The 19,286-nt window shown below is 34.4% G+C and overlaps 1 protein-coding gene across 1 annotated transcript in view; it reads left to right on the top strand.

The window, feature by feature from the left end:
- Positions 1-1,045: 1,045 nt before the first annotated feature.
- LOC123664396 (pikachurin-like) overlaps positions 1,046-19,286 on the top strand; it is a 129,988-nt gene continuing 111,747 nt past the window's right edge. The window contains exon 1 of the mRNA XM_045598942.1: positions 1,046-1,157. Within this exon, the coding sequence (XP_045454898.1) occupies positions 1,046-1,157 (112 nt within the window). The remainder of the gene's footprint in view (positions 1,158-19,286) is intronic.

Here is a 19,286-nt window from a genome sequence, read left to right as displayed (position 1 = left end):
CAAACTGTTTAATGATTTTCGAAAGGTTTATATAAAAAAATTAAAATTTTACGAAATATTTTAGTATTACAACTAAAGATCTACTAAAAATAAAGTTATGTTGAGTGCTCTAAGTATTTCCGAAATAAACTCTCGTTTCGAGAACATTACGATTGAATGCCACATCAAATGCAAGGCGTCACGTTCGCTGGGGCAATCGTCGAAGAAAATAAAATGTTACTAAAGTCGATCCAGACGATTTAAGTAAAGGGTCAGACGAACCCCGCTCGTATGTTATAGCTATCCAAGTTTCTTTCACTCGCTACAAAGAAAGTAAAAATGACCGGGAAAATAATTCTTGCACATTAAGTTGTAAATAAAATACCTACGTACTCTAAAGATTTGTTTATACATATTTCTTTATGAATTAAAAAAAAAATTGTAATTTTATTAACAATTTTAAATAATTGTCGCTAATAAAATATTCAAGTATCATGAAATTAAATTTTTTAGACTTATTTATTAGACTTATTTATTGATTTTAGAATGTATGAAAGATAGCACGTTTTCATTAAATGTCTAATATAAACATCTAGAAAACAGCACACCTAAAAGTCTTTAGACTGTATCTCGCAATTCTGTATTTCTAGTGATGAAAGTATTTTTTTGTACAACTAGGTTGGCAAATAAGCTTACGGCTCACCTGATCGTAAGCGATTACCGTAGTTTACCTTTACGGTTTTATTATATTATTATATATCTTATATTTACCGTAGTTTATCAGAAACATCACAATCGCGTTGCCGACCCTACCACAATCCCCAAATAGCTTGGTCACCTGTCTCATCTCATGAACACAACACTGCCTGAAAACAGTATTATTTAGTTGTGATCTTCTGTACGGTTGTTTACTTACCCAGTCGATACAGATGTAGAGCAGGTTATTTCCCGCGGTGCTCTACCTCAGCAATGGCAGAAGAAATGTCTATACCTAGTCTAGTAGTGTTAAATTAGGAGCTAATGTAAAGCATTGTTTCAGAGGGTTCTGCCACGCGGAGTATGGGCGATGGCATGGCGTGAGATGGCGCGGGTCGCGCTCGCGCTTGCCGCGCTCTTTGCGGCCGCCTCCTCGCGCGCACCTACCAAAGACCCATTGATATTTGAAGCAGCTTTCCAAGGTAATTAAGTAATATTAATTTATTTATTAATAAAAAAATTACACTATCAACAATATTAATTAACATAATTATTTTACAAGTGTACATATAAATGTCGAATCGTAGATATATAAAATATATATATTTATTAAAATAAATAAAATAAAAAATTTTAGGACTTAATTTGAAAATTATACTTGTGCGTCGATCTACAGTAGCACCTCCTTAATATAATGACTTTGGACGACAAACACTTTCTGATATACAAAACCGGTGCTCCTTACTTCTGATTCTATATAAATTTTGTCCAAAATATACCTTGAGAGTCGCAAAATCCGAAATAGATGTTAAGAGCAAGTTAAGTTTAAGTATAAGAAAGATAATTACTTATTTGGCCTTAGCAATGTGTCTGTGTAGTTTGTGTTTGGAACATTTTTATACCGAGAGCAATATTATTAAATAACAGTTCCCTTCTCTTTTAATAATCCGATTTCAATTATTTCAAATATATACATCTCATTCGTAAGCGATCGAACATGCGTGGGTGGATTAGAAATACTATACCCAAGCAGTGTCAAATATATTGTGCCATAACAACGACAATGACAAAAAAATCTTTTATGAAAAAGAAAAAGCCTTTATATTATCATGAATATTTCCACATTTAAAATATACTTATTAAACAACAAAGGGACACAGCTGTGTGAAGTGAATGACGTAACGAAACGTGTACTTATTGAATAAAAAATGTTCCAGGCCGTTTACGATTCCTTAATGGGATTCACTGAGAGTGCCTGTAGGCGGTCTCACGATAAGTATTGAATGGGATTAAAGAAAATCTATTATTCATCCATTTTACCTTTTATTTTGAACGTAGCAAGTATATTTATTTTTTAATTTGTTTTTTGTTTCTTTTTGGTTTTGGGATCAAAGCATCCAAAGCTTTATATGGTTTCCTTGATAGCGATGCAATTTCTCAGATTAATATCTTTTGATCAGAATTTTTATTAAAATATATTAAATCTTAATCGTTATTTTTAACTCTATACATCGTGTTGTTTAACTGGCGTCCTTCCATTTAACTGCGATCATCATCATTTTAGCCTATTACAGTCCACTGCTGGACATAGGCCTCCACAAGTTCGCGCCAAAATGGAGTGAACTTATGTGTTTTGCCCATAGTCACCACGCTGGGCTGGCGGGTTGGTGAAGTGAGGTGGGGTGGTGTGGTGGTATTTCACAGCCAGCAGCTGGATTGTTAGCCCGCCATCGGTCGGCTAACTTATCTGCGCTATCAGACACTATTTTATTATTGTACGTTAGTGTCGTGTCAATGACCAATCACCTGAGTTGGTTAGGTTAAGTCAGTCAAATCGGTTACTTATCGCGAATTTTCCCATGACTTCTCAATATTTTTTTTTCAAATTTGTCGATTTAAAAGTTATCTAGTAATGAGCTGTACTTACTACTGTTTCATTTTTTTCATGTATGATTATAGTTATGTTATGCCTCTATTTATCTCTATATGACCCTAAACGTAAGGGCACCAGTTTAGTAGCACGCTGTATAAGCATAATATTAATTGTTTATTCCATACCAACAAAAAAGGAAAAAAATGAAATTGATAACTCCTGAGATTACTACACTTTCAAAGCTGCGGTTATGGTTAAATATAATAATATAATAAATTTAAACATATTTTATTAGTCTCATACTAGCTTTATTTTCATTAATATTATCGTAATTACTCATAATATCCAACAGTGCGAAATGATAATTAAGTAGCGTATTAATATTAATTATGAAGCAGGTAGAATATTAACCCATGTACATAATTGATACATATATACAACATTAGGTCATGTATACTCGTATATTAATAATATTATATAGTTACAATAGCTACATAACAATTATAGTTTCATCATTGATATGGTAAACATTGGTAGTATATACTTAGATAATTATCTTTGCTCGCAAACGAAAAAAACGACTTCAATTCAAACATCAAGTAATACAACGTACGTAGTCAAAAAATATTCAGTCTTGTATTGTATGTAAAAATACATTTTTTACCTTCATTATATTATATATACACATATGTAAACTTTTTGTTTGTAATTAGTATTAATATTTATTATTATTATTATTTATTTTATTAACTAGAATAACTAAATTTGCAAATCACTGAACGCGATCCACTTGAGTACATTTAAAGACAGTACTTCGAAGCGTAAAATGCTGCATCACCTCTTTTAATACGTTCTTACAACTATTTATATGTGGTATAAAAACACCTATCTCTTTTTATTAAAACGGTTTCAATGTAATTATACTAGCTGTGACTTTATTTGTGATAGCGTATTGTCTTAATTTATGACAAGTTTCATTTAAATTAATTCGTAGTTTAAAGGTAATACACGGCCAAGCATATATAAAGATTAACGTAACTAAATAAACATACTTACAGAGGAATATACGAAATCCTCATTTTTCAAAGTCGAGCTATATGTACCAAGATATGGTAAAATAACCAAAATATCAGATTTCAATAAAAAATATCTATTTTATTATATTGTTTATTGATTGTAAATGTTGATTGTTGATTAATGTAATTTAATAGTCGAATAGAAATTTAATATTAAATAAAATAAATATCATTGTTCGGGTATTATCGATTTCCTAAAGGTCTTTGAAAACTGTTCCGATACAATACTTTCCGGCTAAAAGAAGAGCTAATAAACGTAGACTTTACTCAAATAATTGTAATAAATTGTACTCGGACTACTCTTTTCTACATAATTTAATTAACCTTTTTACCACTCATGAACTCGGAACACAATGTTCCCCTCATTACCAAGCAAAAAATTAAAGGTGCAAAGGTATATCAAAACATTGAATCACGGGAGTGTGGTATAATTTAAGTTTAGCCAAAGTCAGAAAGTGCGCGAAAATTTATGATTTTTTTTCCGATGTTGAAACAAATACACAACAACAATACACTGAAAATTTTAAAAATTAATAAACTTTTTATTATTTCACGTGTTAGTCAATATTTTATTACATAATAGTAATAATAAAAATTTAAATGAAGTACATTTTGTTATCGTACCTATTATAATAAACGCGTCGGGAAATCCAGAACTTTCCGTGAGTCCGTATCGGTAAAAAGATTTACGTTTTAAGCCGTATGTAAATGCAAAAGGTTTTACATTTACGACGTATGAGAATAACTGTGCTCTAACAGCAGTTACTGTACATTAAAATATTCTACAATTCGACTATCAAGTCAAGGGAGACAAAGTAAATATTATGTGCAGGTAAGCAAGTATTTTTATTTTACTCCCAGAAGAATTACAACACCGGTAACACAAACAATTGACTCTTATCTAGATCTGATTCTTGATTATAATTATCTATGTCTTGTGCATCATATCCTCTTTTAATTGTTTTCGCTACATTTCTTTTCTTAGAAACATTTCTAGCCACCCATTTTGCTACTATAAATGATTCAAATTCCCAAAACCGGAATAAAACGACAAGCAAAAGTCGAATATTCGTCGGCTGTGACAGGAGTATCCGTAATTCCCGTCCCGTTTGTCGAAGTGGCAGATTGTTAAATAATCCACATTTAATTATGTCTCCCTCCTGGGACCGACTGATTAAACAAAAGTTTTAGGACAAACATTGAACATTTTTAATCAAGCTCGTTCCGGTTGAGATAAATCAGTACCTACGTTATTGATTACAACGTTGAGACGAAATTTAAATATTTTTTTCATTTCTCGCGCTTTTTTATGATTTTGAGAGTGAATGCTCGATTATCATTACATTGAGACGATATAAACCAAATTGACAAATGATATACAGCACAGCAAAAATATTTTGCTTTAAATCTGAATTACCTTGTCAAACATCAAAGTAACGCCCAAATACTACTGGTATCAAATATTGTTGTGTTTCTGAAGTGCCAGAGTTCCAAGGTATGCACTGAATTCACAGCAAGCGTCCGTAAACTATGATGACCACTTATTACAATTTTTTTCAATAATAGACGGAGAAATACGATCTTAGAAAACCCGGTAACTTTGCATGAATAAATTTAGAACATTATTTTCAATGATAAAAAATAGGTATATTTAAAAAATTATTATATAGCTTAATGAATTAAAATTTTAGGAATTTAACTTCTGGGCATGCTTAAGCATTACTCCTAATTTGCATCGTACAATACCGGATAAATCTTTAATTGTACTGCTCAATAGAAGAGACAATATTGCTTATCAATGAGCCTTTCACTAATACAATAAACGGCTTTACTGTAAGATGGCATTTGACATTTCAACATGTTTATATATATCAAGAACATTTGATTATGTTACTGAAGATATTACAATTTTTCCTTGCTAGTCTGGTAAACTTCATTCACAATGCATACATACAACTATCAGAACAAATATGGTAAAGCTGAAGGACTGATAGAAACGTTGCGATGAAATATGTATTTGTTTTCTTGAACGTGTTTGTCGCCAGTTTTACTGAACCCTTTTTTTAAATATCAATATTTATAACGAAAAGTTTCTAGTTCTCTTCTCTCTTGAAAGAAGAATAGAAGTAATAGAACATATTTAAATGAAACTTCTCACACGTTATCTTCTTATATATAAAATTCTCGTGTCGCAATATTAGTTAACATTATACGTGAGTCTCCATGACAAAATATTGTGTATAATCTTGTACGTATAAAAAATTGTTAAATAAATAAAATAAATAAATTAACATGCTCCTCCTAAACGGCTGGACCGATTTTTATGAAATTTTGTGTGCATATCGGGTAGCTCTGAGAATCAGCCAACATATATTTTGCATAGCTCTAAGTTATAAGGGGGCGGGGATTAAGGGGGCTAATAACATATATGGCAAAACGTTTGCGGGGTCAGTTAGTCTACTTTAAACTAGTTAGTGTGTCAACAAAAAATATGGTCATTCATCAATAACTCAATTCAATTATAATTATGTTAGTATGAGTAATAAAATCTGCAAATCTGTTTCAAAATACTAAACTATATTGAAACACACACTTATCGTCACACCGCTAAGCTGCTTTCTCTTCGTATCGGACAAGTGTTGAAACTTATCATGTCATATTCTGGGGTAAGGCAAATAGTTGCCCTACCAAACGATTTTTGCCAGGCGTTTGTGATTACAATCGGGACAGACGGCTTTACAACTTTTACGAGAAACAGTATGAGAACCCACAAGCACAAAGCCATAAAATTATAACTTAGTAAATCTTTTTACGTTACCATCTTTTTAGAAGCATAAAATAAAATAGTAATTCGACAATAAAGGAAGATACGATGAGGTGATCCCTTCGACATTGTGAGAATTTTATGTATGACATAAAAATATAATGTAATGTGATTGCCGTATCTGTGGTTTTACGACGGTTCTAATTGATTTATATCGAAACATTTTATTTTTAATATCAAGTCCTAATTTTCATTACATCAATAATGTTCTTAAGAATACTGATAAATATGGAACTGTCCAAGAGTTTGCAGTAATGAAAAAAAAAAAAAAATATTCTTTATGTTAGATATACGTATAAAGTCAGAGACAATTCTACTTTCATCTAAAGTTATTAAAATAAATTCTATACCAAAAATAAATATAAAAACTCTTTTGTGCCGGATCTCATAAGATTTTACGAACGGTATATCCATTTCAAATTCCAAACTAAGCTATTAAGAGTTTATTTACTAATTTTACTCTCGTACATTTAATACTGTTTCAGCTTGATACCTAGAATAAATGACTAACATAGTTATAAACCGCACTTCAGTGGTAACTAAAATAATCCTTAGTGCATTCCAGAGATTCTGATTACGTAAACAAGCTCTGAGGCATGCATAAATCATGAAAGCTAGGATATTCTGAATTTAAATGGGCGACTCTTTATGACTACGAATCGAAGCTTAGGCGAGCTACTGGAATGACGTCACAGTTTGTTTTTACTGTGACGTAAAATATTTGAATTTCAATTCAAAAACATTTTATGAAACACGCGTCTTATATATGACGATAATATTCGAATATTGTGAGTGTCAGCATGTGATGAAAGGAATCCATTATCATTGTTAAATGTAAAACTAATAGAACAAACTCAAATTAGTTGTTGTTTTTTGTTGTTGTTGTTAAAAATATATTTTTTTTTACAATTATGTAGGTAGGCTTTTATTTGAAGAGGATTGCAGGACTTTAAACTTTTATTTCACTATAGTGAGAAAAAAGCATTCAGCCCACTTGCAAGCAGTTACTGTAACCTGTAGATTAACTTTTTATATTTCCCAAGCGCTTTGCCGATCCTGCCGCCGCTGTCAATGCATTCCCAGAAGTTTTGGCTACCTTAGTTACCATACCAAAAAACTGCTTAACGACACTTTTATTTGGCAGTAATCTTATTTAAGGTCAAGGTACTCCCTTAATCGAACTGCCCCCGATATTGAATATGTTTTCTCCGGTTCCCTAATAAAATTGTTCTATGATTTAAGATCGGGAGAGCTGTGGAACAGTAAGTATTTACATCTAACAATAATTGCATAATGAAATAAAAAAATATAAATTCACTCACTAAAAAAAATCACTTTTACTCACACGGTGGGGGTCAGCAACGCGCTGGCGATATAAGCTATGGTCTCAGGTGAGAAGTACGCTTGTTTGCCGACCTATTTGTATAAAAAATATATATTTAAAGATCACATTTAAGGATGATGTATTAAATTTAGGTGACTGTTACTCGTGTTTCCCGGAAAGTCCCGTAAACGTAAAGGTGTTGATAGTGACCATAGAAATTTAAAACCTTATGTAAAAAAATAAATTTCATAAAATAAAACTTCCAAATAGAAAATATAAATTTTCATATCTGGATTCATCGCATTGTCGGTCGTTCAGTAATCAAGTCGATTGACGGCAATCGTTCCTCGGCCATGAAATACGTTCAACCGTAAAAGCTATTCACCCTGTCTTGTTAGAGCTTCGTAAAGCTCTCAAGGTATATCGAATCTTATTGAGCCAACTGACCATTTCAATATGAATAACGATTTATATTCGCAGATAGCATTTAGACTGATTTTCTTATCATCTAAACTGATATCTTAGCATTTAGACTGATTTCTTATCTGAATTCCTTAGTAGTGGAAATAGATGGCTTTGGGTATGGCCACGTACTGGAAGATAGTTAAATTTTTCTTTTTCTTCAGCAAATGTCAGCTTTGTGTATGTCAAAATTTTTCTTACGAAACAATAAGCCGTACAAGCTTTTTAGTAACATTCTCCTTCATGTCATGGATCATATAACAGATACATTAAAAATTAAAAACGTAGTGGTACTTACTACCTCTAAAATGTTTACACAGAACCATTTCTTTGAATTCAAAAAATTTAAGTTAAATAAAATATATACGCTTCGTTCTTACCCTGTTTTATTTCTTACATTTATCGATAGTTTCTCTAGTAATCTTGTAGTAAAGAGACTCCTTTTTATTCTATTCACACTACTGTTATCGTTTACAAACACGCTGCAGGGTTTCTTGAAAACTCGAAGGCTTTAGAAAGTTGGAACTTTGAATTAGGTTTAATAAAGCAAAGTTTTTTGTAGTGACGTACAGTAACACGTAAAATTCGAACATCTTTTGTCTGTTATGTTTAGTACGGCTTATATTTTACAAATCAAAGTTTTGGACCCACAATTTGCAAATAGAATAGCTATTTCTGGACTTAAATAAAATTCCATAGAAGCTGTTAACAGGTGGTCCGTGGCAAAACATACATTTCGATAAATGTTCACTCATCGCTAGGGCTCGGCGCAAACGGGCCACCGACTACAGCCATCTATGGCTGTCGCGCGCTACCGCCACGTTTCTGACAGTGTCAGAAGCGAGTGACAGCTAACGGTGTTCGAAGCCGCCACATTTAAAACCTGATCTCTGCTACGCAGTCTTACGATAGACTCCGACACGGAAAGTTCGGTCGCGTTATTGTTAATACGCAGACGAATATTATCTATATATTAATACATGAAATAAAAACTTTATACGCTTTTTACGAAAATTGCGCGGACGGAGGAGTATGAAATTTCGCACGCTTATAGTTTATATAGAGAAGGGAGTGCAGAATGCTAATATTTTTTTAAATTATGCGAAAAATACATTAAATCAATAAAAAAAAAACATACACTACCATGTATTTGACACACACTCACGCATATACCTATACTATTTTTTTTAATGTTCAAACTTATAATTTAAATTAATTATGGTTGAATGTCGCCGGCTAGATGTGTGCGTCTGTACAAATTTTATGAAAATGTGTGTTATGTCGCTGTCGTTGGCCACCAGTGGCTGTGGTCAGTGGAATGGGCCATAAAGGTTAAGGACCACTGCTTTAAAAGAGTTGGGTGCGATTGCATAGCAAACAGGGTATTAGGTACCTATATATTACTTATTTATTTTAATTATGCTCAGAGTTTGGCCAGTGTTACAAATTACAATTAAACAAAGGTACGCAAAACATCATATTTTTCATTAGTTGCCACTTCCGAGACAATAACTTCCACGTTCACAGTTTATAAAGTTGCCGGAATGTTGTAAATTGTCAGTCCTCGGCTTCTGCAGGCAGCAAACAAATTGCACTGATAATTTACTATTCAAAGGCGTCGTAATAAGACGTTTATTGTCTGGGTTGCCATTAGTATTCTGGTTCATTTCTTTGTTGAGAAGAATGTTTTTTTTTTTTTTTTTTTTTTTTTTTTATTTATAAATTTTGATCCACGGGCTCAAAATGCCCGTGCCTTTGTTTATCATGCATGCATTATAATACTACAGGCGATTTTTCTACTTATTATACTACAGATCGACAGTCCTGTGACTGCCTAGTAAAACTAGGACGTGGTCCGACGCCGACGGTTTTTTTTTTTTTTTTTTTTTCCTTACTAAATACTGTTTATGCAGAAGTATACACATAATTGCTTTCTAATTTCTAACATTATTATTTTTCTTATCTATGTCTATATTTACACTTATTTGCCTAGTTATCATATATGTACACTTATTTCCTAGTTACCATATATGTACACTTATGTTCTACTTACAATGTACACTTAACCTATGTTACTGTTAGTAAGGATTTTTTTTTTTTTTTTTTTTTTTTTCTTATATATATATTATTTTTTATATAGTTATTATTTGTTTATTTATGTATAAGTTATCTATTTCTGTTATTTACTTAAATTTCACTACATAACTATTTATTTATCTATTTTTTTTATTTTATTTTATAGGTACATCCACAAAGAAGAAGAATTTTTGTGGGACGTGCGTTTTCTAATTTCAAATCCTACTTTTTAATTTTTTTAATTAGTTATTTGTTTTTTAAAAGTTATTAGGTAAATCAGTAGCTTGCAAAGTGTGTAATTACGCGTTGTCTAGTTACAAAGTCTGTGTCGGTACTAAGAAATATACATATTATTATTTTTTTAATTTTTTCTTATTAGTCTTACAAATGAAATATTTTCCGATATTTCAAGGTTTTATTTAACTGTATAGGTAGTCAGGTCTAAAATTTATTTTTATGTTATTAACATGTTAATATAACATGTTAGAATTATTAAAAAAAAATTTTTGTTTCACCCATTCCATCCAATTTTAATATAATTTTTTTTTTTTATTCCATGAAAGACTGATTTATTATGTTGTCAGTTCCAATTTTCATTTAACATTCTGTTGCAAATATACTATGACAATTATAATTTCTTGCCAGTGCTATCACGAGACAACATCGCTGTCAGTACTCCTATTAAATTACAACTCGTGCAACTAGTTCATTCTCTATTAAACTGTTATGTAATAACAAACAATATTCATGTACATACCTAAATATTGTTACGTGTTAGGGTTCGAAGGATTTGGAGAGAAAGACCTGCTGACTCTTTTCAAGACTTTATTCACTAGCACTAGGTCCAACACAAAGCACTAGGTTCAATCACTAAGCACTAACGATGTCCTCAGTCGTAGCCAATGTCGTAAGTTTCGCTGGTACCACTCTTGATCACTAGTTTCACTCTTGAAGTCGCCTCGAAGATCACTCAAACTGAACTGAACTCGCTCGCCTACCTGCGGCTATTTATATCGGCCGACACAAGGCCCAGACCATTCTGGAAAGTTCGCGCATGTACCCGGCTTTCGAGACTATACTTCTATATAGTTCCACAGTAGTACCTCTAACGCCATCTAGTATTGAGTAGAGAGTTTCATGCGGTCTCTGTATTTGCGTGGTTTCAATGGTTGCCGCTAGATGGCGCTAGTTTCTTTGTGTGTCCTTAACACTACTCCCCTCTTAGAGATGCTCGTCCCGAGCATCGTTGTTACTGCCATGGTAACGCGCCAGACGGTCTATGTGTACCACTTTGAATGTCCCTCTTGGTTGCTTTTAAATCCTGTAAGTCACATCATTCAGTCGGGTAACCACTTTGTATGGACCGTCCCACTTGGTCTGCAACTTTGGCGATTTCCCTTTCCGGCGGGTTGGGTTATGCAGCCACACCAGTGACCCTTCCTTGAAGCCGCTCGTGTTCGATTTTCGGTCGTATCTGGTTTTCATGTTCTCGCTTGAATGTAACCCATTTTCCCGAACCAAGGCGTGTATATAGCGCATTTTTTCCCTTAAATCGCTGACATAGTCTTGTACAGTATTTGGTCCCTCCGGTGCCCCTCCAGTCAATAGGTCTACTGGTATTCATAATTCTCTACCGTAATTGACATACGCCGGGGTAGCTTTTATGCTCTCATGCTCGGCGGTTCGGTACGACAGAAGGAAGAGTGGTATATACTTGTCCCAATCTTTTTGTTTGTTGTCTACCAATTTCGCCAAATGCCTCTCCAGGGTCTGGTTAAATCTCTCAACCATTCCATCAGACTGTGGATGGTACGCGGTGGTCCTCGTCTTATGCATGCCCAAAATTCTGCACACTTCCTGGAATACTTGCGATTCGAAGTTCCTGCCCTGATCGGAATGGATTTCTAGAGGCACGCCAAAGCGACATATCACTTCTTCGACTAACTTAGAAGCAACTGTTGTAGCTTCTTGGTTTGGTATGGCGAACACTTCGGGCCATTTGGTGAAGTAGTCCATGACGACCATAAAATACTTGTTTCCCGATTCCGTTACAGGAAATGGCCCCGCTACGTCAACTGCAATTCGTTCCCACGGTGCACCGACGTTATACAATCGCAGATTCCCACGGCTCCTGGTCTGTGGTCCTTTTACAGCAGCGCAAGTAGTACATTTGCGGCACCAATCCTGTACATCATCTCGACAATGCAACCAGTAGAATCGTTCTCGCACTTTTGCTAACGTCCTCTTGACACCTAGATGACCTCCTGATACGCCATCATGTATTTCACGGAGAACATCTGGTACTCTCGTTCTTGGGACAATTATCTGAAGGTGGAACTCTCTGCCGTTAGTCTTCTCCCATTTCCGGTAGAGTATTCCGTTTTGAAGTATCAGACTGTCCCATTGAGCCCAGTACGCCTTAGTGACAGCGCCAGTGAGTGCAACCTCACTCCAGATTGGTTTTACGTCACCCCGTTTCTTCCATGTGATGATGTGCCGAAGGTCGTCATCTCTTTCTTGAGCTTCCCTCATAGCATCACTCTCCCAGATACCCAAAGGACTTGTTCTTGTTAGCTTTAATGTTACTTCATTAGATTCTTGCTTAACACAATGTTTGCAGACTTCCGAACACGGCTGTCGTGAGAGTGCGTCGGCATTCCCATACAACTTCCCGCTGCGGTGTTTCGTCTTGAAGTCATACTCCTGATCCCGGGCAGGAGGCGAAGCCCTTTGCTTCTTCAGCTCCTCTATTTGTTCCTCGATCCTTTTCATCCTTGCTATCTGGGTCTTCTTTTGCGGACAGTTAAGCTGAAGATGGCCCCTCTCGCCGCACTTGTAGCACATGACTCCAGAACTTTTCTTCGTAGGAGCCTTAACTACCTTGACTTCCTCAGAGACCTCGCGGATCTTAGGGGTCTGCCGTATGTCAAGGCGAACAGCCTCGACCTCCAAAGCATGCGCCAATGCTTCCTTTAACGAAGTGTGGTGGCGAAGCCTCACTGCAGCTCTGACCTCCAGGTCTTTGATTCCGTCGACAAATGCTTGAACAATATTCGTGTTTACCATCTTGGCGGCTCCTGGGTGTGCCTTCCTGACGAGTTTTTCAATTTCCAACGCCCATTGTTGTAGTCCTTCTCCTGGGCGTTGAACTCTGTCACGCAGTTGGGCACGGAACACGTGCTCCAGATGTCGATCCCCGTATCGGGATTCAAGTGCCTCCATCAAGTCTTGGAACCCATTTTCCGTATATGGCAGTGCTTCCAGAACCGACAAAGCTTGCCCCCTGAGCGCAACAGTGAGAGCGGTCAGGCATTGTTCTTCCGTCCATCCGTTGGCAGTAGCAACAGTCTGGAATTGTCGACGATAAGCGTTCCACGAAGTAGTGCCGTCGTATGGAGGCACTTTCACTTTTGCTCCTTACCCCACTCCGGTAGTTCCACTAGACATCGCAATCCCCGTGGTTTCAAGGCGTACTACTCTCTTCTGTAGTTCAGTGAGGCCAATCTTCACATTTTCAAGATCCAATCCTAACCTGGTAACTCGTTCTTCCACTACGTCGACATCTTTTCGAAGCTTAGTCACCGCGTCACTAACATCTTTTACAGCCCAAAGCGTTTTTTCTTGGAGCTCTTTTTGTTGCTCTTTTAATTCTTGCAATTTTAAACTTGTTAGCTCTTGTAATTCTTGCAAAGCACCACGAATTTCGGCCTTTTGTTGCTCTTGTGATTCTTGCAATTTGAAACTTGTTTGCTCTTGTGATTCTTGCAAAGCACTACGAATTTCAGCCTTTTGTTGCTCCATTAATTTAATTAAACTTCCTAACTAAAGAGCCACTTGAGAGTCTGTAGAAGCTACGGGGTCGCTGGTGGACGTGGTAAGGTGGGCGGATCCAGTGGGCGGGGCTTGATACAAAGTGGGCGGGGCCTGAGCCCGAGTAGGCGGGGCCTGCGTCCGAGAGGGCGGGGCCTGAGCCCGAGTGGGCGGGGCCTGGGGGCGTGGTCAGTGGGCGGGGCATGATAGGCGGGGTCAGTGGGCGGGGCTTGGTCCATGGTGGGCGGAGCTTGGTCCCTAGTAAGTGTGGGCTCCGCAGCTCGTTGTGCCCTTGTCCTGACGCCCTTGAAGTCCTTGGAGTCTTCTCTCGGAGTCAATGGCATCTCCAAATCTCACTTCTGACACCAGTTGTTACGTGTTAGGGTTCGAAGGATTTGGAGAGAAAGACCTGCTGACTCTTTTCAAGACTTTATTCACTAGCACTAGGTCTAACACAAAGCACTAGGTTCAATCACTAAGCACTAACGATGTCCTCAGTCGTAGCCGATGTCGTAAGTTTCGCTGGTACCACTCTTGATCACTAGTTTCACTCTTGAAGTCGCCTCGAAGATCGCTCAAACTGAACTGAACTCGCTCGCCTACCTGCGGCTATTTATATCGGCCGACACAATGGTCTGGACCATTCTGGAAAGTTTGCGCATGTACCCGGCTTTCGAGACTATACTTCTATATAGTTCCACAGTAGTACCTCTAACGCCATCTAGTATTGAGTAGAGAGTTTCATGCGGTCTCTGTATTTGCGTGGTTTCAATGGTTGCCGCTAGATGGCGCTAGTTTCTTTGTGTGTCCTTAACAATATCTTATAACGTACAAACACGGTCGTCTGTTCCTATGGTAAGCAACTTAATGCTAATGCTACAGGTAACAGCAGACTGTTATAACTATTTTTTTTTAATGAATATACAGAAATAATACTTATATAAAGATATAAATACAAATATTACACCCAGACTCAGGCGGGAATCGAACCCGCAACCTTCGGAACAGAAAGCAAGGCCACTACAAGCTTTACCAACGGGCTAGGGTCAACGGGTATGTGCATATCATGAAACTTCAGAAATTAAATATAGGTATTTTCTTTACAGAAAATTGCTTTGTCATTCAATCATGTAAAAAAATGATGTCAAAAAAGTCATGCATGTCATCAATTAGATTTGATTGTGACTTTGTTTGTCAATTGAACTCCATGGAAACTTTTTCAAATTTTGGAATACCATAAAAGTATCAGTTTTCAGTCTGTAGCAGAAACTTAGGTAAAACTTAGTTTCTTCCCAATTCATTTATTAGTTTCAGCGCAATGTGCGGCCAAAATACAGACAGACAGAAAAAAGTACATTTCTTTAGAATAGACATAGAAAATGCCCTAAAAAATTTCATGATATCTTCAATGCACCAAATGAACCGCATCTATTTATAGTATTATTATAAGCATAATAATATATTTATATCTATATGTAAATAAAAATAAATGTTGCTAAGGGCAACTCAAGAATGGCTCGACCGATTCCGTTACTTTATTTTTTTTTGTATGTTCTTTAAGGCCCAGAGAAGGTTATAATTATAATACTAAAAAAAAAAAATTAAAAAAGATTTTACTATGAACTTTTGACAGAACGAAGTCTGTCCGGGTAGCTAGTTGCTAATAGATTTTTAAACAAAGTTTTCTAAAAATATGTAGTTTTTAATGACAGTAATTTTTTTTCGAACAATGCTCTCAAAAGGATATAGTTGTAAAAGATAATAAAGTAACAAAATATAAGAAGCAAAAAATGTGCAACGGAAGTTTAAGGGTTGTTTGGAAAAGAAAGAGGAGCGCTATAAAAGTTTAAAACATTTCATCTTTACGAGTTTCGTTGCAAAAATATATACTATCTGTATCTTTCAAGAAGTATTTTTATTTTTTATTCTTTTTTATGCTATTACTGGTTTATAGTAACTTTCTCCGTTGATTTTCGATGAAGTAATCGTTCTTTAAGGAATGTGATTTTCTTGGTGCATCTTCTTTTGTACATTAATCTCTTTTTGGTATGTGATTGAAAATATACAATTTTTTATTTTAGATTTTAAGTTTTTTTTGAGCCCGACTATACATTGATAATTATAAATTATAATTATTATTTGGCATTTTTATTTACAGGTCTTACATGTTTTGTATTTTATAAGCTATTGTCAAAAAAATAATATTTCCATTTAAAAAAAAAAGGTGTAATAAATTTAATCTCCTCTTTCAGTGATACTAGAAAAATAAACTAAACATTAGCATATCTTATTTTCTGATCTATTTTTAAATACACATATAATCTGTATGTTATGCAATATTATCTCTATCTATATAAATCCCATTCCACATCGCTTGGCGGGAAAACCTTCAAAGAGGATGCACTCATTTGTACCGTTGATCAGCCAGTTCTGCTTAGAACTGAGCAGCTGGTCTGTTTACAGGCATTCGTATGGAAATGTTAACTTCAAAATGTTTATTTTATTGAGTAGATATCTGTAAGGTTTTTTAAAATTTATCAGTTAAACTCCAGAATCTTTATGTAACTAGATAGTAATTAACCGTTACGATTAATAATTGATCTATAATTGAATATAATTTTTTCTAATAGTATTTACGTTATTTACTTTTACGGTAATGGATTTTGAAATGAATTGAAATGAATAGCTTAGCTTAGTCCCAACAAGAAAAACGAAAAGGCAATTTTATTTATGCTACTATGTATATAATAAGTCACTATTTCAGATATATTAAGTACAAAAATAGTTTTTCATAAAAGATTTTTTCACTTTTATAATTACTGAAACAATTCGAATATTTCCGCTTTCGTTGACAGTGGATATTTTGAAAAATACATATGCTACTTTTGATTCTTAATCCCTAAGATTTTTATATGCTTTTCCCATTTTATTCATATTTCAATGAGTACTAAAAATTCATTAAATTCTCGAGATTACTAAAGAATAATGAAATACAAGGATGAAAGTGACTGCTACTCGAACTATAGGTATAAGATAAAATTTTATTAGTCATATTTTTAAGGTAACAAGTTACCGCTTCAATAAAATTTATAACCAACTACAACTGTCAGTTAACTTTATTACTTCATTATGAAGTTAAAAGCAAGTCGTTCCCCAATTAACTTGTCTGTATTCACAAAAATAAAATTATTTTTATCTATGAAGTTTTTAAAATAGTAACTAATATTTGGACTTTATAATATTTTAAATATAAAAGATAAGAAAACATAACTCAGAATAAAAGAAAAAAATTAGCATTACGGTAATAATTTTTACAAAATCTAGCGGTTACTGCCTTGAGTAAAATATTTTTACTAATCCATTTTGATGTTCTTTTTTTAATTTTAAACAGTCAATCTTATTAATGGAATTATCATTAGGAATATTCATAGCCAATATTAGGAGTTTTAAAAAGTTTAACGAAAAGTTCTTAATAATAGGTTCAAGTTTGAGTCTTAAACATGTTTATACTAGCTGTACCTTGCACGCGTTGCTACGTTTTTTTCTTTTTTTTTTTTTGGTCGTACCAACTCAGAAAACTTTGTGGGCTCATGCACAATACTTTACTGAAGATCATGATATGATCAAATGCATAGCTTACGATTATACCTATATAAAGGACATACAGACAAACATTCTTTTATATATATATACATATATATATATATTATAATAATTAATAATAATTTTAAGCACTTGCATACGATCGCCATTAGCGACATCTGCCTTCTAAACACTCATAACTAAACATTTTTTAACGTGATCATTGTAAATTGATAACTTACTGTCGACCTCAGATATTTGTCTGGACCACAGACAGATGTTTGTGGTAAATCAGTAGCAGTCGTAATTACTAGGTACTTATCGATTTATCTAGGTATTGTCTATCTATGCTATCTTTATTGTTCACAATAAAATAACGAACTAAACATTTCGCTTCAAAAAATTTATAATTTGTTTTGTTAAATTTTCACTTCGGGTCAAATGTATATAAAGAAAGGGGATAAAAAAATTAAAAATTAATTTTTTCGAACTTGGGGAGGCCTACGTCCAGCAATGGACTGCAATAGTCTGAACTGACTGACTGTAAATAACAATTCATAATCCGTTTAGAAATTTTAAATTAACACTAAGGGTAAATTTAGCTTCATCTAGGTAAATAAATTGAAAATTTAAAAGTGATTTTACCAACTTGAATAAATAATTTCTTTGAATTAAAAGTAATATAATAAATAAATTAAGATACGCACGAGACAAATAATAATTAATACAATACAATACACTACAATATAATAAGGATTTAATATGAGAACGTAAGGGATTATTTGTTATTATCGCTGTAAGGAACGTTATGGGTCACTGAACAAGGGTGTAAAATAAAGGTGAAAGAAATTCACACTACAAACCCCCATAATTTGTTAGAATCTTTATGTTAGGCTTGTACAAGTATTTTACGTACCGTATTGCGTACTCGTAATTGTTTTCTTTTTTATTATTTCTTTATTTATATTAATCGTTTCAATATATTCAATTGTTATACAATTTTGTAACCCTTGAAGAGGCTGAAAGGTCAAATCCTTAGAAGAAACACAGATGCGGCTATTGTTTTAGATGTATAACCTACCTACACAATTGGTTTTTGTATAGAATTATATAGTATATATAGATATATAAAACATGATACTCGTCTTTAGTTATACTTGGTACTACTCGTACAACAGCTGCTTCCAATGATCATTGTGCCACCTGCACACTTTTTTACATATAAAGATATACACTAAAGATTTATGTTGTAATCACCCTCCGAACATATGAGTTTCCTTAAGACTGTTCCTGAATTATTTATCCCAAGCCAGCAATAGGGGAGCCTATATATCACCAAATTAACCGCATGATACAGACAATTGAAATTTATTGAAGTTAAACTTCTCTACGCACGCTTGACTTGGGGAGTAAGCTGGTGAATGCGTGACGAGAGCGTTACGAAAAGTGTGATCGGGCGAAGCGAACGGAGCAAGAGAGAGAGCTGCGAGCACACATTTTCTTACTCTCTTTTTCTCATAGTCAGTTTTGTATGTCTAAGACACAGTGCATGCCTATTGTGCAGGCTTATTGCTAAAGAATTTT

This window comes from Melitaea cinxia, chromosome 22 (genome assembly GCF_905220565.1).
Source record: "Melitaea cinxia chromosome 22, ilMelCinx1.1, whole genome shotgun sequence".
Lineage (NCBI taxonomy): Eukaryota > Metazoa > Arthropoda > Insecta > Lepidoptera > Nymphalidae > Melitaea > Melitaea cinxia.
Note: the sequence above shows the minus strand (reverse complement) of the source record. Positions and strands in the feature narration are given on the sequence as shown.